This window comes from Dysidea avara, chromosome 1, assembly GCF_963678975.1.
Source record: "Dysidea avara chromosome 1, odDysAvar1.4, whole genome shotgun sequence".
NCBI lineage: Eukaryota > Metazoa > Porifera > Demospongiae > Dictyoceratida > Dysideidae > Dysidea > Dysidea avara.
This window is the reverse complement of record NC_089272.1, coordinates 24,309,812-24,332,323: the sequence shown is the minus strand read 5'-3', so window position 1 is coordinate 24,332,323 and position 22,512 is coordinate 24,309,812. Positions and strand designations below refer to the sequence as shown.

The following is a 22,512-nucleotide window of genomic DNA, read 5'->3' as shown; positions in this document are numbered from 1 at the left end:
ACAAGACCTTCAGTTTGCTAAACTGTGTATGAAGTCTGCATGCTTTTGACATCTAACCATTATATTTGGAGGTGTACAACACTGTTTAACAATATTAATCATGGGACACAGTAGTACTCAATGTCATGTAGTCAAGAAAGTCAACACATCAATGGTAGACTGCTCCAAACCAGCCTCTTATCTTGACAATGTACATTTAAATGTAAGCAAATGTTGAGAAAGAATTCTTCACCGTAAAATCAATATATTTTCTCGAAACCATTAATGTGTATTCATACGATGATGTTACATAATTGTACCCAGATCACTTATATTGTTTGTTTTAGGATTTCAAATCATCAATTTTCCAAAGGATCTGCCAAAATGCTAGGTACCAGTACTATTTATACTTGAATGTAAATAAACAATTATCATTGAGTAACAGAAAGAGGAGGAAAGAAACAGAAAACAGAATCACATGGCTTCATAATCAAAACTGATGCTATCTCAAAGTAGTAGATTGCGCATTTTTTCTTTTCTTTGATGCATGTGCAATTTACTTGCTTTGCTGCGTGAGTCTTCAAAGAAATGCTATCCATACCTAAACAGCCAAACTGTAAAAAAAGGTGTGGCCTTCAAAAATGGTGGATTAAACAATTTATATAACAAGAGTGGTACTCAAGATATAGCTGCAAAGAAGTGTGTGCCTAACAATTATAATGATGACATGGCAAGATTGTAAAACTGATTGGTGTTAACATTCTTGCTTGCAGTGATGTCTTGGCCACTACCTTTGATTTCACATCTTATTTTAGGTCACACCCTATGCAGCTTTATTCTAGGCATGCATCATATATACTGTTGCACAATAGGTTATACAAAAATTAATCTCACTTTTGTTCTTTGCTCAGCACACACCAAAACATCTAAAAGAAAAAATATAATCATATAAACACATTTGCATTTTAATACTGCTGTATATGCTAAGGAAGACAAATGATGTTAAATTAACATAATCCGTAATTCTAATTCTTTTAACACAAACATTGATTACAATTGTAGCTATGTACTAAGGTGAATTTCAATGGTAAAATAATATGCAAGATATAAAATTTATGGTATTCTGCATTTCTCTGGCAGGTTATGGCCAGTCCTTTCATTGTCTAAACAAGATAGGATTTTTGCAAACATCCTACAACCCAATGGGCCAGTGGGAATTTATACCTGGAACTGCTAACCAAGGAATTCGACAACAACAAGAAAAGAGCTTTCTACTTAGTGTTGAAATGAGATTTGTGTCAATGGTAATGAGATCCAAATCCCTGATGTCATGTGGAATGCATGCTGACTGTTCTTTAAACAGAACTGAGTGAGTAACATGATTTATATTGTAATAACATTACATTCATCAGCCTCATACTCAGATTCTAATTAATAACTTGATATGCATGCGTACCATAAATAATACCTACCATAACAATACATAGCACTTCCTCCCCTCTAAAAAAATCAATTACAATGATTGGGAGAGGGTATAGAGTAGTAAAGAAAAATTACAACTATTGGAAAATTACAACAATCAAGAGATGAATACAGTAAAGAAAAAAATGTAATGTGTGCAATCAAGTTTGGTTTATTTCTTCAATTAACCTTGCAGGTGGATGACAAAATCTAGATGGCAGCAATGTCACTAATTCCTGTCTGTTCGAGTCATCGTGCGAATCTTGAGGGATATGCTGTCTACTTCCAAAGGCACAAAAGGCACTACTTCATCCTGTGTTGTAGTGGACTCATTGTGTTTATTGTGCTCCTGATCAGTTTGTTCAATAACAGGAGTTGGGTTGCCAACATCTAAAGTACTAGTACCAGGCAACAGGTGATCAACATGTGCTTGGTGGGAATGTCCATCTACAAAACACTTAAATATAGTTCAGAGGGCTCAATACCTTGGTTAAATTCCCTTTCTCCATTGATTAGTAGCATTGGGGTGCTGATCATGTACCGTGTTGTCTCGAATTATGGTCCAGACGTTTATTTCATTTAAACAATATCTAATCAAAAACAGCCAAGCTGTAAAAAAAGGTGCGCCCCCCAAAAAGGCCATGGTGAAAAAAGATGTGAAATCCAAGGTGGCGGCCAAGAAATGGCTGTGATGGTAGGTTAATGGTAAAAATTTTAATAACGACAATTCAGGTGAATTTGGTGCCAAGAATAAATGGCACAAAATTCACCTAAATTGTCGTTATTGAATTTTTTACCATTAACCTACCATCACAGCCATTTCTTGGCCGCCACCTTGGATTTCACATCTTTTTTCACCATGGCCTTTTTGGGGGCTGCTCCTTTTTTTTACAGCTTGGCTGTTTTTGATTAGATATCACTTCTTTTTGCATTTGTATACTGCAAAGCCGGCCTATGGCTGGCTTTGGGCTTTTTTAACCCATGTGTTTTTTTATTTACCACAGGAAGAAGAAAACAGCTTACAGAAGATTTTTAATACTTCAATTATTTTTGATTTTATTAGTAATTATAAAAATTATATATATATATATTTATTACATGCCCATTATTCCCCATAGGATATTTTTTAGCAGCTGATCTCTCTACTGGGTGACTTAAAATATAGCTGAACTATATACAGGATGGTTTCTTTGTAGCTGAACACTCTACAAGGTGACCTCTTCTAGCTGATTTCTCTACAGGGTGATTTGTTTCTAGCTGAACTCTCTACAGGCTATTTGTTTGCAGCTAAACTCTCTACATCCATGGTGGTTTCTTTGTAGCTGAACTCTACATGATGGTTTCTTTGTAGCTGAACTCTCTACAAGGTGACTTCTTCTAGCTGAACTCTCTACAGGGTGATTTCTTTGTAGCTGAACTCTCTACAAGGTAACTTCTTCTAGCTGATCCTCTACAGGGCGATTTGTTTGTAGTTGAATTCTCTACACGGTAATTTGTTTGAGGCTGAACTCTCTACATGGTGGTTTCTTTGTAGCTGAACTCTCTACAGGGTGATTTCTTTGTAGCTGAACTCTCTACAAGGTAACTTCTTCTAGCTGATCCCTCTACAGGGCGATTTGTTTGTAGTTGAATTCTCTACACGGTAATTTGTTTGAGGCTGAACTCTCTACAAGGTGACTTCTTCTAGCTGAACTCTCTACAGGGTGATTTCTTTGTAGCTGAACTCTCTACAAGGGGACTTCTTTTAGCTGATCCCTCTACAGGGTGATTTGTTTGCAGCTGAACTCTTTACGTGGTGATTTCTTTGTAGCTGAACTCTCTCCAAGGTGACCTCTTCTAGCTGATCTCTCTACAGGGTGATTTGTTTCTAGCTGAGCTCTCTACAGGTGATTTGTTTGCAGCTAAACTCTCTACATGGTGCTTTCTTTGTAGCTGAACTCTCTACATGATGGTTTCTTTGTAGCTGAACTCTCTACAATGTAACTTCTTCTAGCTGATCCCTCTACAGGGCGATTTGTTTGTAGTTGAATTCTCTACACGGTAATTTGTTTAAGGCTGAACTCTCTACATGGTGGTTTCTTTGTAGCTGAACTCTCTACAAGGTGACTTTTTCTAGCTGAACTCTATACAGAGTGATTTGTTCGCAGCTGAACTCTCTACATGATGGTTTCTTTGTAGCTGAACTCTCTATAAGGTGACCTCTTCTAGCTGAACTCTTTACATTGTGTCTAGTTTCTAGCTGATCTCTCTACAGGGTGATTTGTTTGCAGCTGAAATCTCTACAGGGTGATTTGCTTGTAGCTGAACTCCTTACATTGTGTCTAGTTTCTAGCTGATCTCTCTGCAGGTTAATTTGTTTGTAGCCGATCTCTCTACAGGGTAATTTGTTTGTAGCTGAACTATCTATAAGGTGATTTGTTTGTACCTGATCTCTCTGCAGGTTGATTTGTTTTAGCTGAACTCTCCACAGGGTGATTTGTTTGTAGCTGAACTCCTTACATTGTGTCTAGTTTCTAGCTGATCTCTACAGGGTGATTTGTTTGTAGCTGATCTCTCTACAAGTTGATTTGTGTGTAGCTGATCTCTCTGCAGGTTGATTTGTTTGTAACTGATCTCTCTACAGAGCAATTTGTTTGTAGCTGAACTCTCTATAAGGTGATTTGATCTCTCTAAAGGTTGATTTGTTTGTAGCTGAACTCTCTAAAGGGTGATTTGCTTGTAGCTGAACTCCTTACATTGTGTCTAGTTTCTAGCTGATCTCCACAGGGTGATTTGTTTGTAGCTAATCTCTCTACAAGTTGATTTGTGTGTAGCTGATCTCTCTGCAGGTTGATTTGTTTGTAACTGATCTCTCTACAGGGCAATTTGTTTGTAGCTGAACTCTCTATAAGGTGATTTGATCTCTCTACAGGTTGATTTGTTTGTAGCTGAACTCTCTAAAGGGTGATTTGCTTGTAGCTGAACTCTCTAAAGGGTGATTTGCTTGTAGCTGAACTCTCTAAAGGGTGATTTGCTTGTAGCTGAACTCCTTACATTGTGTCTAGTTTCTAGCTGATCTCTCTACAGGGTGATTTGTTTGTAGCTGATCTCTCTGCAGGTTGATTTATTTGTAGCTGAAGTCTCTACAGGGTGATTTGTTTGTAGCTGATCTCTCTACAGGGTGATTTTTTGTAGCTGACCTCTCTTCAGGGTGATTTGCTTCTAGATGATCGCTCTACAGGTTGATTTGTTTGTAGCTGAAATCTCAACAGGGTGTATTGCTTGTAGCTGAACTCCTTACATTGTGTCTAGTTTCTAGATAATCTCTCTACAGGGTGATTTGTTTGTAGTTGATCTCTCTGCACGTTGATTTGTTTGTAGCTGAACTCTCTACAGGGTGATTTGTTTCTAGCTGATCTCTCTACAAGTTGATTTGTGTGTAGCTGATCTCTCTGCAAGTTGATTTGTTTGTAGTCGATCTCTCTACAGGGTAATTTGTTTGTAGCTGAACTGTCTATAAGGTGATTTGTTTGTAGCTGATCTCTCTGCAGGTTGATTTGTTTTAACTGAACTCTCTAAAGGGTGATTTGTTTCTAGCTTATCTCTCTACAGGTTGATTTGTGTGTAACTGATCTCTCTACAAGCTGATTTGTTTGTAACTGATCTCTCTGCAGGTTGATTTGTTTCTAGCTGATCTCTCTACAAGTTGATTTGTTTGTTGCTGATCACTCTAAAGATTGATTTGTTTGTAGCTGAACTCTCTGCAAAGTGTTTTGTTTGTAGCTGATCTCTCTACAGGGTAATTTGTTTGTAGCTGAACTCTCTGCACAGTGACTTGTGTGTAGCTGAATTCTGTAGAGAGTGATTTAATTGTAGGTGAACTCTCTACAGGGTGCATGACTTGTTTATAGCTGAACTCTCTTCAGTGTGACTTGTAATGTTCTGAATCTCTACAGTGATGTAATTGTAGCTTAACTCTCCACAGGGTGACTTGCTTCTTGCTGAACTGTCTATAAGATTAACTGTTTGCAGCTGAAGTCCCTACAGAATAACTTGTAATGTAATATAATTCTATAATGGAGTAAATAAATTAGCTGAATGCTCTATTAGGGTGACTGTTCTATTAGAGTATCTCGATCACACATTTGCTACACGAAGTTGGCTTTCGAATCATAACTCAGTGGTTTGTAATCTAATTATTCTATACTACTGCAAGGACTTTCTATGCACTGTTAAAAGTGGGTAGTTATTTTAACATACGATGTGCTAATTTTACTAACCACAAAGGTTGCTGATGTAACAACCCACATGCTGAAATAACACATTTGTGGTATTACAACCAAGGTATACTTAATTTAGCACAGGTGATGTGTTAATTTTGCAAATGATTATGCTGTTTCAGCAACTGAGATGGTTACATAGAAATAGCTGAACACAGTTGATTAGAGTTTACATGCTTTTGTTGTTTATTGCACAGCACACTTTAGAGTTATGAAACCTCTAACTGGGCGAAGAGTGAGAATTTCTCTGCTTTGGAGATCTTTTACATGGACAGTGGTAAAGATGTTTGATGGTTTAAATATCCAGGAATGGTAGTGGTCAGAGTACTCAATAACATTTAGAGTTTGCAGGCCTAGTATAACATTTGAATGGTAGACAAACAGTTCTTCAATTCTGACAAACTTGTGATATGTGTGATCTTCAATAGAGGTGATGATGGCACTACCTGCGTTTGAACAACAGGGAAAAAAAAACATGATCACATAGACTCTTCAATATATTTGACAACTATATGGTTTCTAATTATGCTTATGGTTAATCAACTAATTATATTTATCTCACCTCAACTACAGTTTAAAAACAGTCTTTGAATGCTAACCAAACTATGTGGAAATCTTTTATAGCTGTAAGGCTACAAGGTAATCTTCAAATGCATGATGCACCTTCATAGATTTTCCTTAAACAACACATGAATGTTAAACTGAAAGAAAATTTGGTTATCTGGTATAGTACTAGAATGAGATGTTGAGCCAAAGCCAGAATGCCGGCTCTACGAATTGTCTATTGTAGATCAAAAAAATTCCACACTTTGCGTAGTGTGTCTCCCTCAATATCTCTAGTACTTTGGCCAGTGGTCAAATCTATTAGCTACCTTTGGTAGTAATCAATCGGTGCTTCTTCTGTAACACTGTAAATTGATGGTATATGACTCCTGCAGTCACTTAGCTAGCATTACTACATAAATGACTGCAGGATCATACCATCAGCATGAACTTCATGATACTTTTGAATTTACAGTATGGTGTGCCACTTAAATGCATGAAAGTTGATAAATGTAGATCAATTCCACACAGTAGAGTAAAATCAGAAGTATACTTTTGCAATATGAACCAACAGAAGTTTAATAGATGGCACAAAAGTTTTCACAGAGGTGACATCAATGTATTGCTGAAACAGTAGCTAGCTATTATTATATTCGCATTAGCTAAAGTTGGTCGAGTATAGTTTAAATATTTCCCTCAAGCCTGCTTGACTTATAGCTAAATGTTTACGCGCAGCCATATAGCTAGCTTCATGTTTGTGGTACATTAACTATGCTTTAATTGACCATATACAAGATTTTGTACAGTCTGAGTGACAGATGGCTACCACTCCCTAGCAATTAGTGCACCGCAACCTAATGACATTTCAACATAAATTATTAGTATCCTGGAATATCCTACAATAACCATGTGAATAACAGGCGATGTAATGCAAATACACTGGAATATCCTACCTTTACCACGTGAATAAGGTATGTTAAACTCATTTTCACAGTTACGATGGCATTGGAAGTAGCTGAATTTTCTGTGGAGCAAGTATGCAAGATAGTCACCGGGATATTAAGACTCTGTCAGTTGTGGAGCTGTTCAAGGAAAACGAAATCGCTGGCATGATGGAACTGTATGAGCTCACTAGCCTCGACAAAGAGGACATGAAAGAACTGGGGATTAGTCTACTACTTTAGGGCACCGGACCCAAAGAAATTGCTTTGTGCGCTTGGACCGACAATGATAGATCTTCCATAAAGACTGAGTGAACATCACCTCTGAGTGTGGTGGCTGGTACAACATACCGCGGCAGCTCTACAGTGTCAGACGATAACATGAATGACAGCTGTACAAGCAGTATTGCAGCAGTAGCAGTGTAGCAGCATCAAATTATGAGGAACAAGCTCACGGTCGCACTCCGGGACCGAAATTGTACGTACATAGCTACGCAGCTATCCACTTAGCTTTAAATAGTTAGCTCAAATTACTGTGGCGTAACGGTGTGCAAATAAATTTCATGGTTAACTAGATATCTGCTTTCATTTTATAGGTGATACCTTGCCAAATGATGGAAACGGCCACATTGACTGTAATGAGCAGTATGGAGATTCCTGAGCAAATGTCTGATTCTGGGAAAACATAGTTAAGTAAGCTAGGTTTATGACTAGAGTCTATAGAGTGTGATGTCCCAGTATTTATGTGTAGCTATAGTTATGTAACTACAGCAATTCCATTATAAATCTGCCAGTAATAAATTAGCTGCAACAGGTGATTTTTACAAGTGTATACTTTCTGTTTTTCAGGACGATTCTATCCTTTCAAATGTTCCAAATGCCTGGGAAGACAACTTCACTGTTCCATCACAGTTCTCTGAAAGAACTATGATCAGCATAGGTAATGTGAGCTTGACAAGGTTCAGCCAGGGCCGAGATTGTCCAGATGACTGTTGCCAAAATGCTGAATTATTGTAAATATCCCACTGCTATACTATGTTAGATAGTAGCAAGCAAGATTGTGCCAAGTCTACTTAAAGGGAAGACAGAATGGTGACAGTTTTGGAAATGGTCATGTAAGTGCAAATACCCTTGTGTATGTGTGCATGCTGGCATACTCTAGCTGAATACATGCATACATATTCACATTGTTTTTACAAAGGGCTGATGAACAATGCAGTTACAAAACTGGTTTAGAAACTAGCCATGTGGTCATCCTCTGAGTTTACTTTCACTCTTCCTGTAAAGACAAAGAAGTCTGCACACAATGGGGTAGGATGTGGAAGTGAAATTTTGAATAGTAAGAAAACCGCAAAATTAGACTTCAAAGATATTGAAGAAAGGCAAGCTGGAAAAAGCACCCGAAGCAATCTCGTCCTGTGTTATTGACAATCTAGTATCAAAACTGAGGAACTTGTCAACTGTAAGTGCACGAATGCATGTACAGTAAATCATGATGTTTTGTAATTGCCCCTGATATTTCTATTGTTATATTTATCGTGCTGAAGCTGATGCACAAAGAAATGAAGCCATCAGATGGGTTGATTGTAGTGCTGGAGGTATGTAAATGCATGCATATGTGTGCAGTTATATAAAATATTTTATGTAGACAAGTATTATTCATACATTAAAGTAAAATTATGTACCGACTCTACTTAGTTTACATCATATTTGCATGCTTACAGAATGGTGACAACACTGAAAGTGAAATTGAAGACCATGCAACTGCTGCTCCATATATAGTTGAGGCTGGTTTTGCAATGCAAGACTATAATACTTTGGTCATAGAGAATCTCATCTACTTGGACGTTGATGATCTCTGTGGCTGCTGTAGTTGGGTTGTACTACAACATCGTCTACCCTGAGCAGTGGAACAATTGCCTCCTTTTAAACGAGAAGTTGCTGTGGGGATATCTTCTTGTCCCAATCCTGGTCCTCTTCAGGCAGGGCTCATTTGAGATACAGAGAAACTGTCTTAAACAGTAATGCACTCAACATTCTGCTAGTGTGTTTCTGTACTATGTATGTACATTTTTGTTGTAACATTACTTTTACTACAATGTCACTAAAATATTTTTTTATACTGTAAATCCAACAAGTTAGTTATAGTAACAAATAAGTAGTGATTATTTCAGCATGACCAAGGGTAAAAATAACACAGAGATTAGCTAAAGTGACAAAATAATTTGCGCTAATACAACACAGACTTTTATGTACTATATCAACACTTACACTGATAGTCATTTTTGGTACCCGTAAGTAACACATGATATTGTGTTATTTTAACTAACGAGTTTTAACAGTGTGAAGATTATTCCAGCTATACACCGATTTTCAGCTCATTGCTCTTAGCGGTTTGCCTAGTAGGCGTAAAAACTAATACCTTTTTATCACTAAAAATCGATCGCATAATTGTGACACAGGTTGGGTTTTGTGTCATATCTCCATGGTCTTAATTTCGATTCCTTTCAAACCACCAAAAGGCACTCCTATGATGGTTACTCCATCTACATAGCAATTTTCAACTCATTCTATGAAGCGGTTTACCCTGTAGGCGTGACAACAAATCGATCTTGTTTTACGCGAATAATTGGTCATAACTCCTGAACCATTCTTTGGTTTTGCACCAAATTTGATGCTAGGATTCGCCTTTGGACTCCCTTTCTGTGTGCCAAATTTCAAGGTGATCGGAGTACGCGTTTGCATTTTATAGCAATTTGTGCAAGTGTACGAAAAGACGAAGAAGAAGAAAAAACGAAGAAAAAAAAACAAACTTTGGCCGCTCATATCTCAGTAATGGGTTGAGTGATTTCCTTCAAATTTGGAATGTAGACTCCCCTAGCTGACGGGCAACTCTGCAGCAAATGTGGTTTCAATCAGATAAGCTATCACCGAGATACAAAAGTGTCAAAATGACGTTTTCTTTCTTCCTGTAAATATACTCACGGTGTGGCGCGCCGGCTTCTTGGGCCGCACGACACACTACCATGTGTCTTGATTTTACCCCAGCTACTAAACAAGACCAGCAACTATACGAGACCGGAATTTATAGCCTGATCAGCATTCACGAGTCAACTACATACCTTGGTGTTGTACTCTCCTGAACTCTCCTTGATGTTTCTTTCAGCATATTTCACAAATCCAAGCTAAAAAGGAACTTTATAAAATGTTCCACACTTCATCATTTACCTCGTCGTTTATAACACACCCGGAATTCTTTAAAATAATTACCGCACTAGATGTTTATTTGAGACCGGTGTATATTCAAGACCCAGCATTTATTTTTGGAATGATGCTGTATACCCCCGGCAACTAAATGGGACCAGGCGTTTATATGAGACTGGCCATAATTCGAGGCAATACGGTACTTTGATATTGTCATTGACTGCAAAAGTTCGAGTTGTTTGTCACCCACTTGCATCTCAGCAGCTTGCTGAATCGCTTTGAAGTACAAGGGTGTGCTAAAGAAAGGTGAGTCAATTGCACATGGTTGAGGACTAGGCCTGAGCCTATTATTCTTTCCGGAATTTCCCAAAAAATTCTCCTATTATTCTTTTTGTTATTCTTGTATCCAGCCTATTATTCCATAATTATTCTCATTTAGTATATATCTGTGGCTAGTCGCTTTGCTGCTATAAGTAGTTTTGTCCGAATTATTAATAGCCATATATAAAACATTCCACCCTACACATTATTTTTCTATCCACAATAGTTACAGCAGACTTAGAATAGTTATCAGTCTACAGTAATAATTCAAATGCATTTAATTATTAGTGTATTGTAATAATTTGCTGTAACTACTGTATAGCTACTAAGTTAGGTAGATAATAATGCTCAGAGACCTGAAGAAGATACACTGGTATAAGATGTACAAGTTTCAGAATTGCAGATAATCATGAAATTAAATCCCTGATGCTGGCTGCAAATTGCTAACATGAAACGATCTCTGACTGTTCTATCAGAGTGTTTGAACGTTCTATTAGAGTATATCAATCTTTTAAATGCTTTTCAGCTCCTTTCAGCCAGCACTCCTGTCAGCTTTATATCATTTGTGGTAGCTTAACTCTTTCTTCTAGGTAATAAAGAAGAGACATGCCCCCTAATCCCACCAATTATTACCGTGGTCATCTGATTATTCTAAAATTATGCCTATAACCATCCTATAATTCCGGAATTATTCTCACGAAATTGGCGACCTATTATTCTCAACATTATGCCGGCATAATAGGCGCAGGCCTATTGAGGACAAGCTCTGCCAGAGTTCTAGATTTTGTGGCGTGCTGAGTGTTGCAGTATGTAACTAGAAAACATGCAATGTGTGTATCCAAGGTGGCATCCTTGGTCATCTTTGCTTTGCTCAAGGTATGCTTGATGGTCTTGATCATGTTTTCTGCCAGTCCATTGGAAGAGGTATGGTAAGATGGTACTCGCCGATGCACAATGCCATTAGCTGCAGCAAACTGCTGGAAGTCCGTGGATTGAAAAGGTGAGCCATTGTCAGAAAACTAAAAAGAGACTAAGAAGGTGGGAAGACCATGACATACAAAAATGTGTTGAAAATTGTCAATGGTCTGTCGGGCTGACATTGAAGACACAATTTATACTTCCGGCCACCTTGAATAGGCATCAACAGCAACCAACAATAGGCGCCCACCAAAATGGACATGATATTTATGTACTCTTCGCCATATGTGTTGGAGAATCATCCATGGGTGAGCTGGTGCCTATGATGGGTTCCTGCTAGCAGCACAGCATTCAACACAAACACAGAAAACTTCTTCAATTTGTGAATCTAATCCTGGCTACGCAAAATAGCTACGAGTAAGGGACTTCATTTAGCTCATCCCCAAATAACTGCTATGGAGCTCTTGTGACAGTGACTGATGGAAAGCCAAAAGGATTACCGCTCTTGAACCCATAGGATACAATCATCCAGGACAGACAATTCTGTATAATGCTTGCAAAAGGGGCTAAGGTCTAGTGCAGTATCTGTGGGCCAGTGACTATGCTGGATTGATTTCAACACAATAGCTAAATCTTTGTCACATTTGGATTCCTTCGCAATCTGGGTTGCCATAACTGGCAGGTCATACCATATGAACCTTTTCAGCACTATGGAGTTCTTTGCCCAGATAGTGGCAATCTTGATATGCAGTCAGCACAGTACTTAGCTGTACCATTGATATGTTCAATGGCATACTGGTATGCACTGAGGGTGAGGGCCCACCTCTGCATCTGTGCTGCAGCCATAGGTGGTATAACCTGCTTACTCCCAAAAATCTTGCAGAGAGGACAATGGTTGGTTACCAGTATGAATGGACAATCATATAGGTACTGGTGACAAAGACGTAAACCCCACGCTCAATCTGTGTATATGCTTGTTCAGGCTTGGAAAGTGTACATGATGCATAGGCAATAGTCTTCTGGCTGCCATCGTCCATTATGCACACCTAACAAGCGCCTATGCCATATGGTGATGCATCACAGAACAACTTGACTGGCCTATTAACATCATAATTGGCTAATGCTCTGTCAGAACTAAGCAATCGCTTGGCAGCATCAAAAGCTCTTTGGTGCTCACTCTTCCAAGCCCAACTAGCATTCTTCTGCAACAACTGGTTTAATGGGTGTATTGTATACTCATTAAGTAAGAATCAAGCATTATTGGTCATCATACCAAGAAATGATTGTAGTTCCTGCTTGTTAGTAGGGGCGTTCAGGTGCATCTCTAATGCCAGCTATCTCATCATTGTTGTCAAAAATGTAATAGAATTAAATTCACCAGCCTCGTGCTCAGATTCTAATTAATAACTCAACAAGTTACATGCATGTGTGCCATAGTATTATGCCTAGCATAATTATAAATAGCATATATAGACTAACAATAGTGACTGTGTGTAAAGAGAGGCACATGACTTCAGGGGTACCAGTCAGTTGAATAAGGAATCTGATCATTTGGCAAACATTGGTGAGGCAGAAAGTCAACTTCATTAAACAACAGCTACAGGCTTGCACTGCTAGATGTTTCTTCAGCCTGACAAGTGTTTTTTGTTTTGGCATACTACACACAGTATGCACAATGTATGCATTATGGACCTACCTTTGTCCTACAGTGTACTTCATGTCCAATTTTGTTACTGACAGTTCTCAGCAGTGTGTAATGGCTTCCCTGTGCTGATTACCATGTTTATAATGGATGTTATATTTTCCACATTTCCTGTAGTAAGTAAATTGATTACAGGAGTGGTTCTCATACCGTTCTTTATTTGTAATGCTAAGTAACTGATAATAGCTGAAAATAAAACACAATGACCACTTTTCAGTAATTGATAGCTGGGGCACACACTCAGATGCAAAATGACATGTCTGGCAGCTTTCTTCTTTTGATGTAGCATACACAGGTTCACCAGTCATTATCATGTTAACAAACAAGTACAAGGAAAATTAGTTTGAATAGAACTAAAACGTAATAAAAAGGAGAGGTTGCCTATATATACCTGCAGATATACTAGTGGACTTTTACTTTCTACTTCAGTCATGGTTATAGAATGAAGAAGGGGTTAAGGGGTTAAATGTCTACCAGGTGCAGGTGAACTCCCTTGTTTTGCTACTTTTTTTCTATGATCCCTAACTGAGCTTAACATTTCCTTGCATTAGTATAGAGCATAATTAGTCACCATTTTGGCATTTACATACCTAGGTAAAGTAAAAGGCCAACTGTGAAATTGTAAATAATCATTGTACGACTATTAAAACTGTATCATTATAATATGCATGTTGTTTAGCATTTTTTGGGTTTTGATAGCAACAAACTTAATTCATTCAAGTGTCAATACTATGTTATGTAAACTAACCTGTCCGACTGTCAGCTGGCTGGGTATTATAATGAACACCATGTACTTCATCTGCATAATATAATTATGTAAATTTGTACATATAATATGTACCTACCAAACATATACTTAGTGCTCACTGCTCACCTGTACTAGTAATATGTTGCCTTCTACTCTGATGGCTATAATCAGCTGGAGCAGATGAATTAACTGTAGAAGGATGTAGTAGATAAACTACACGAAATCATTTTGTTTCACTGCTTGAACTACATTAAATTTTGTAATTATTGTGTAAGGATGACTGTGTATATGTACGTATGTGAACCGCTAAGCAAAACCTGGCCATTTTTGCACATTCCTCAAATTCCATTTTATAGCTTTTTTGTTATAGTAACAAAGGAGTGGACAGCAAAAGTTTCAGCATTTTGTGATGAGTAGTCTTGGAGTTATAGCGCTAAACACTTGGAGCAATAATAAACTCAAGGGCATTTGAATACTTTTTACAGTTATTTCATTGCTCAAATAAAATATTACGTGTCTCAATGACGGATGTAATGTGCTGTTCTTATTTTGATACCCTGTAGTAGCTAGTAGTGACAGCATCAGCTCTGTGAACACAAAAGTCCATGTAGTACAAGCAAGAGTAATCTGGGTACAAGTAGATTTTTGAACTTTTTCATAATATTAATCAGTGCATTGAGTACTACGGTTAGTGAGTTATGGAATGGTAAAGGTAAAGATTATAAAAACAATGCTTTCTAAGGCTGATACTTCTGAGTTTCTACTGGAAAACCACTTAGAACAGATTGGCAAAGCTAGGTAAGGTCACTCCAAATAAATTTCCTGTTTCCCACCCACCGCTCGAATCTGGTTACTGCTAGCTCTAAATATTCCATTATTCTGTATTCTTCCATTATTATTTTTTTCCGGTTATTCTTGCATACTTACAGGCTTAGTAAATGGCATCTTGAAACAGTGTCAGCTCACGTGCCAGCAGTGCTATCAAGTCAGCACAAACTTCATGTTTGTGTTGTTTTTGTAACTTGAAAAGGAAGGAAATGCTTTTGTGGAGCTTTTATAGCTGTGCCAGAAAAATAATGGCTTGAAAATCTGAAATAATAGAAATGGACCGTCTGCCCACATGCAAATATGCCTGAGGTCAGGACGGGAAACAGGGAAATTTATTTGGCGTGGCCTAATAGATAATTTCATTTATTCCATGGAATATGAACGCTACAATCGACCATGCAGACGGGCTGACAAGCAAACGTGATGTTTAGCATGCCTGTAAACACTATCCAGGTGATCCTAATGCTTGTTAGGCTTGTGTCAATAGGCATAATAGAGGATGAAAAGCATAAAGCATAATACTGGTATAATGGAGCATAATTATGAGCACAATGGGCAAATTTCCGCCACACTTATTTTAACTTCTGCTATAACAGTTATAAAGTTAATGGCTAACCTGTTTTGGATGGTGAAATAATTCTTGACAATGAGTAGAAAAATGCACTATAGTCTTAGCTACTACAAGCTTACACTTGATGGAATGAATGCTTTTCATTATGGGCTTAATTTTTATAGGACACATGTAGTCATGTGCCAATTAGTACCAAGGCATGGCAAAGCAATTTAGCGGAGCTTCAATCACTGAATTTGGTATTATATAAAGCGTCTCATCATCTTATTTTGAATAAAATGTGATATGATGATTATGATTATTGAAAGCTTGATTGGAAGATGAAGCTCTGATGATAGAAGCTTTGATGATTGAGACTAGGGTTAATATCAAACAAGGAAAATATTTCCAGACAATCAAAGTTTTCTAATAGAACAATCAAGCACTCTAATAGAACAGTCATTGCATAAAACAGAGAGAATGATAACCATTTAAGTGTTTGTCCCCAGGAAGCTAATGTGTTCTTGGCATGGTGCTGTAAATACAAGTTACATATTATACTGAGCAGTTGCTGTCTTTTAAATACCAATTGCTACAACTCAGAAAATCAAACAGAAACCATGCATAATACTTTATACATAAATATTTGCATACAAATCTACGAAGATATTAGACAATAAAATCTTTATAGCTTCTGAAGGACTATAGATATGTACCCCTGCTCTAATATACATGCCTACTAAATCTGGAGCACATCCAATTTCAAGCTATTGTTATTATTTGTATCTGTGTCATTCCATGTCAAATCAACATGGAATTTAAGGTCACTTCTTGGATTTTGACAAGCATTTATAGTACCTGTGGTGTTATTGCTCATGCAATTTTTTAACTCCATGTATGCCATAGTTTCTGATTGATGATCACAAATATCTAGAATATTTCATGAAAATTTGGTCCATCTCTAGTTACACAATTCACCATAACTTTGCACTGTACAAATATTTTTAAACACAATTTGCACTAATGGAAGACTGTTGATTGACATTTCCTGTGATCTCTAAATTATGGGATATCTACTTAATTATGGTTCAAAAGTAGTGTATTTAAAATTTTATTCCTTTATATTTCACAAATTGCTGCTTGAAATTCTTTGAATTTTTTTGTGAATAATGATTGGGTCAAGGTCTATGTTTGATAAAAAATTTTGTGGTGGGACCACAAAAGATATAATTAATTATGTTGAGGTATGTAGTGGAATGTTGTAGTCTATTATTGCTGTATGGGAGTATACACCTCCAATAACCGTTCACAACATGGCCTAACAGAGTGAAGGAGTCTAGATACAGTGCAACCTGTATTAGTGACCACCTGTATTGAAAGACCACTTATGTGAATAATGTGATGCAGTTTATTATATGTGACCGGGCCTGCGAAAACAGGGCATGTGGGCACAAACGGCACCCCATCACTCTTCAGGTCATATCTCAGTACAGGAGGAGTATTTTTGCATTCTGTAACTTGCATCATGATGTCAATTAAATGCTCACTAAGAACTGAAAATTGCAATACCATAGCATAGTGGTACAAAAAGTTATGAGTGATAAACGTGTGAAAAAGTAGGCAAAAATCATGTGCCCACATGCCCTATTATCGCAGGCCCGGTCACATATTTTTAATTTGGATATTACTAAGCATCAACCTTGCTAGCATATCCAAAAATGATCAATGATCCTTATTTAACAGGTTGATTTTAAATTACAGATCTGACCACTATGTGTCCCTAAACAGATCATGTGAATGTTGTTCCATCTCTTCAGAAACACCATTTTTATTAAGTTGAGTCCCACTGTAGTGGCTTAGGTTGTGTATGTGGTTGCTTAGGTATGCACAATATAACTCCTCATAAGGGATACCTGAACACCCGTGTTATACTCCCACTCTAGTGGTGCACATACATTTGGACCAAAATACTACTGTGGTTTCTGTAATATGAACACTTTAGTATGGTCCTAGAGGTTTTATCATATACATGCATTAATGTGTGAAATCACTTACTAAATTACTGTACCACTTCAAAGGTCAAGTCACAAATTCATGCACATATTCATGCATGAAAAGAATAATCTAGACCCTAGTAGACCCCTTAATATAACCAAAAGAAAAAATGAATAAACTGTGAAATCAGATATAGGAGATGGCTGCAATGATGGTAATGTCAATCAGTATCTGAGAAAACGATTGACATTAACATTATTGCAGCCATTTCTTGGCTGTCACCTTTTAAACTTTCACAGATTTTTTAACCCTGATTTTTGGGTAGCCACACCATTTTTTAAAGCTTGGTTGTTTTGACATAGATAAAGATTTAACAATGACAGCAGCAACAGCAACAGCATGTCATTGTACTAATACATTACATGTTACATGTTACAGCCACTTTTATTTTACCACTTTGGATATTACATTTGTTACACCAACTTTTTTGAAAACCACACCCTTTTTACATACCTTTGTGTAGCTGCAATTTAATCCTGCAAGCTAAATCAGTCATTCCAATCCTTTTTAGAGCTTTGACGAACCAATTCCAATTTGCTTGTTTAGATTTTTGTAGCCATAACTGGAACATCCTTGAGCAACACATATCAACATTATTGGGAAAATTTTGTTGCACGGTGTTCAGTTCCTCATAGCAATCATCTAATAACTCAATTCCTAAGTTATACCAATTATTTGAGATTTGCTTTTTGTATCTATGAAGATGCTTTAATTTAGGGCGATCAGTACCTGTAAAGTAAGATGGTTGCAAATATTACAAGTGTTATCTGTGAGTAATTGATCATATAATCACTGTATGTATGTTTGTACATATGTGTGTATTGTGTGTATATATGTACCATTCTGCGTGGACAGTTCAAAGGCACCACTAGTGCCATAATTGTATATGGCACTGTTGCAGACTGCAGCGAGTGCATTGCAACTTATAACGCACTGGTTGTGGTTTTGCAGACCACAACGAGTGCATTATACGTTATAATGCACCAACCACAGTGCAATAATTATACAGATATTGCACTGTCTGCATTTTTGTGCAGCATTGGACAAGTGTTAGCAACTGAGACCACTACGACACCTCACCTGATAGGTGGAAAGAGACTTTATAAATCACTCGAATTCTTTTATAGTCTGGCATGTAAAAGTCAATTGTGGGCCATAACGTCATTAATACGTATAATGTTTACCAAGCAACCAATAGAGATTGAAAAAGCCAACATGGTGGCCACAATTTTAGTCCAAATAATATTATGTATAAACATACTAATACACCTTACTAGTCTGGTGCCATCTGAGTCCAGATTAAACAGTAGTCAGTTTCAACAAATACTCAATTAAACCATTATATTCTAAATTGTACTCACCATAATGTTTGATTGTGGCAACCAGTTTTTGTCATGTCACCAGATTCAAGTTAAGCCAGTGTGGATAGAAAGAAATAATACTAGTATTGTTAAGTAGTTAGGTTTTGCTTATTCTAACTTTCTATTACTTGTCGTTTTTTTTCTCGAGAGAGAATCACAGGCAATCAAGTGATCATATATGCTGAGCACTAGGATCGAACAGTGAATGTAAGTTAGTGCTATAGGTATCCCATAGTGTACTATCGTTCAATATCTTTGGTGGCTGAAATACTGTAAAGAGAAGGTTACCACAGTGTTTGGCTCGTCACACACAATCAATGTTTGAAACCTGTCCTTTATAAGAGGCACAGCTGTCTTGCGAGTCTCTCCCCACCTATACATAACAGTTATACAACGTTCACTTTTGCTCTGCTTGTATAAATGCACTCGTACCCATTGTATAACTATAATAGTATATGCATGTATATTACATACGTAGTTATACAATGGCCACGAGTGCTCTGCCTAATCTAAACACATGAACCTGAGAGCCATGAGGCCCGAAAGTGAGTGCATTCATACAGGCAGAGCATGAGTGTACGTTGTATAACTGTTATGTACCACTCATTGGAGAGTCTCACAAGGCAGCTGCACTTCTTATAAAGGTGAAGTTTCTAACATCAATTTTGGGTGACCGAGCCGAACGTTGTGGTGATGTTCCCTCTACAGTACTGCAGCCACCTGAGATATCGTGTTGATCAAAGCTAGTATGCTAGTATACTATGGGCTATAGCACTAAGCTGGATTTTGCTGTTTGCCTTTCCATCATTGGTGATGCTCAACATACGTGATCAACTTCATCACCTGTGATTGTTCTCTAGAAGAAAAGCAGCTAAAAACAGTCAAAGTAAACAAAACCTAACTACTGAACCACTATACTAGTCTAATTCTTACTATCTACACAGGCTAAACACAAATCTAGTGGCAAGACAAAAACTGGCTGCCACAATTGAATGTAAAAGTGAGTATTATTTAGAATAATTATAACAATTTTATTGACTCATTGTCGAAGATGGACTATGGTTTAATCTAGGCTTGGATGGCATGAGACTAGTAAGGTTATAAGTATGCTATACAGTATATGCGTAGACTGGAGTTTTGGCTACTGCGTTGGCTTTTTCAATCGCCATTAGTTGCTTGGTTGTCCTTTGATCTGGTGACATGTTAGGCCGTTATGGACTCACAATCGACTTTTACATGTTGGGCTATAAAAGAATTTGAGTGAATTGTTAAGCGCCTTTCCACCATTGGGCGAGGTGTCGTAGTGGTCTCGGCTGACAGTACTTGTGCAATGCTGCACAAAACCGCAGCCAGTGCAATATCTGTATATTGCACTGCAATAAGTGCATTATAACTTACAATGCACTTGTTACGGTCTGCAAAACCGCTATCAGTGTGTTATAACTTATAATGCACTTGCTGTGGTCTGCAGCAGTGCCATATACAAATTATGGCACTGGCGGCACCTTTGAACTGCCCACACTGAGTGGTACATATATATATATTCATTGTATAGCTATGACATACTTATGAGGGATATGACTAAAATATATGCACAACTCACAAGAGCACACAGCACTCGGGTGAGAGTGCATATATTTAGTCATATCCCGAGTAATCATGTTATAACTGTTATATTCTATATCGCAGTAGATGAAATGATTATAGATAGCAATTTATAGTGAAACAGAACCTGTTGAAGATCAAAATCAGTAGGAATCCTTGATGGGTCAGATGTTTTAGACTCTTTAGTGGTGCCACGCTAATCTACTCAGAATTAGTGAGTTATCCACGAAGCAGACAAGAGTTCATCGAAAATTCTTCTCCTTACTCAGGTGAATAATTGTAGGTTGATTTAGGCAATTGTTACAGTACAGCTCAAATACAACTTCATGCATGCGTCGAGTAAAAACGCGTGGTACAGAACACCAAAATGTGTGCAGCTTAACATTGCACGCGTGGAGAATAAAATTACATGTTACACGCCACACGTTAATACGCAGGACACAGACTAGTGCACTCGTGTAGATTCTCCAACGCTCATGCAACATATACATCACGCGTGCGATTTTGGTTGTCAAATTGGCTGTCTGCGTGCACGCTATTACGGTTCCTTCGTACAGTAAGTAAGGTGGATACGGTGGGGTCTATTCTACGGAACGGAACGGAACGGAACGGAATGATGGACTAAACTGCAGAACGGAATGCTTTCTCAGATTGAAGCTTGCAGCTTACCATTGCTGTACAAGTTATCAGTGGCACTTCCAGCAGGTAATCAAACGTACCCCAAGAAAGATAAAACGAATTTAAGGATCGATTGTGGGTTCTTGTTGGTTGTCATTAGTAACGAAGTACTAATTGTGGGAATAGCTGACTCAGTGTGTTCATCTTCGGATATATCAAGTAGGGAACTTAATGCATGACTTGTTTTTACTAGTATGTGAGTTATTTTTACTTACTTGACTTTAGAATGTACAGTCTGAGGCCCAGCCTTTCTAATCGGCATAAATCAGTATGCGTATAGCTACACTACAAAGGAAACAAGTATGGTGACAAGCTGAATCAACTCAGTCTAAGCAGAATCTAAAGGAATTTTGTGCAGTGTGTGAGGAGCAAACATTCAGATACCTCAAGGAGGCTATATTGTGTGAACATCAATGATTCATTAACAGAGTAGTGGACTATTGTCAGATATCTCAGCCTGAGTACTGAGTTGAATTCTGGATGGGGTCTATTTTACAGAATGGAACGCTTTCTGAATCAACTTGCAGCTTGGCTAGCTGCTATCATTGCTGAAATTGCATTTTATCAGTGGAACTTCCAGGAAAATGGAATAGGATAATTATAAAACATTAATTAAGTGATTGTTTAGGTAATCATGACTTTATTCAGTCTAATAAACAGAATATATGGTTGATTGAGTGAGGTATCACTTTCAGAATGTTCAGACGACCAGTGATGAGATGCATGGATTCATCGAATTTTTGTTGTGGTTGGAGACATTAAATATCCAAAAGCAAACTGACTGTATAATATTAATTCACTCTCTATGTTTTCTCAATTTTGAGCCTGTATACAAATAATTGAATTTTCCTTGTCAATAGAAATCCTAGAATAAGATGGGAGAGAAACTTATCTTTGTTTACCGATACTGTACAACCAAGAGTTCGTAATACTGATTTGTATGGGGGAGAGTGTCTAACTCTCAGTATGGCTGTACAAACACCCTGCAAACACCCTGCGTAAAGTTCACCTTTCATCAAATCATTACTGGGGGATAGAAAACTGTTGATTAGTGTTGCTGAAGAAGGTAAAGCCTTTGTTCTGAAATAAGGCCGAGGTGTTACTTTAAAGGAAAATGAAGAAAGCATTCAAGTTAGACACTCTCCACCTTATTATGAACTCTTGGTACAACTTCAAAGGAAAATGAAGAAAACATACAGATGAATCAATAAAATCACTACAGTAAGGTGAATTACAGACTAGTGAGATCTTGGTTAATTAATGACAGTGGTTGGAGATTAAGTGTGGTAGCTTCTTGTTCTTGAATATGTTGCTAAGTGGAAGTAAAAATCAAAATGGGATATCAATTTCATTATGAAA

General features: G+C 37.5%; 1 protein-coding gene and 1 long non-coding RNA gene across 3 annotated transcripts in view; one reads left to right on the top strand and one right to left on the bottom strand.

Moving 5' to 3' along the window:
• The window catches only part of LOC136237452 (uncharacterized), a 326,109-nt gene that overhangs the window by 34,818 nt on the left and 268,779 nt on the right, over window positions 1-22,512 (bottom strand). Inside the window, exons 15-18 of the mRNA XM_066027675.1 lie at window positions 17,963-18,238; window positions 14,203-14,265; window positions 14,077-14,127; window positions 874-905 (exon numbers count right to left, since the gene is read on the bottom strand). Of these exons, the coding sequence (XP_065883747.1) occupies window positions 874-905; window positions 14,077-14,127; window positions 14,203-14,265; window positions 17,963-18,238 (422 nt within the window). The remainder of the gene's footprint in view (window positions 1-873; window positions 906-14,076; window positions 14,128-14,202; window positions 14,266-17,962; window positions 18,239-22,512) is intronic.
• On the top strand, window positions 7,194-9,312 carry LOC136260097 (uncharacterized). Of its 2 annotated transcripts, XR_010703419.1 has the most exons (5): window positions 7,194-7,876; window positions 8,033-8,298; window positions 8,385-8,645; window positions 8,731-8,781; window positions 8,908-9,312. It is a non-coding gene; the product is annotated as an uncharacterized lncRNA (long non-coding RNA). The 2 variants fall into 2 exon arrangements; XR_010703418.1 differs by lacking the exon at window positions 7,194-7,876 and having other exon boundaries at window positions 7,887-8,298.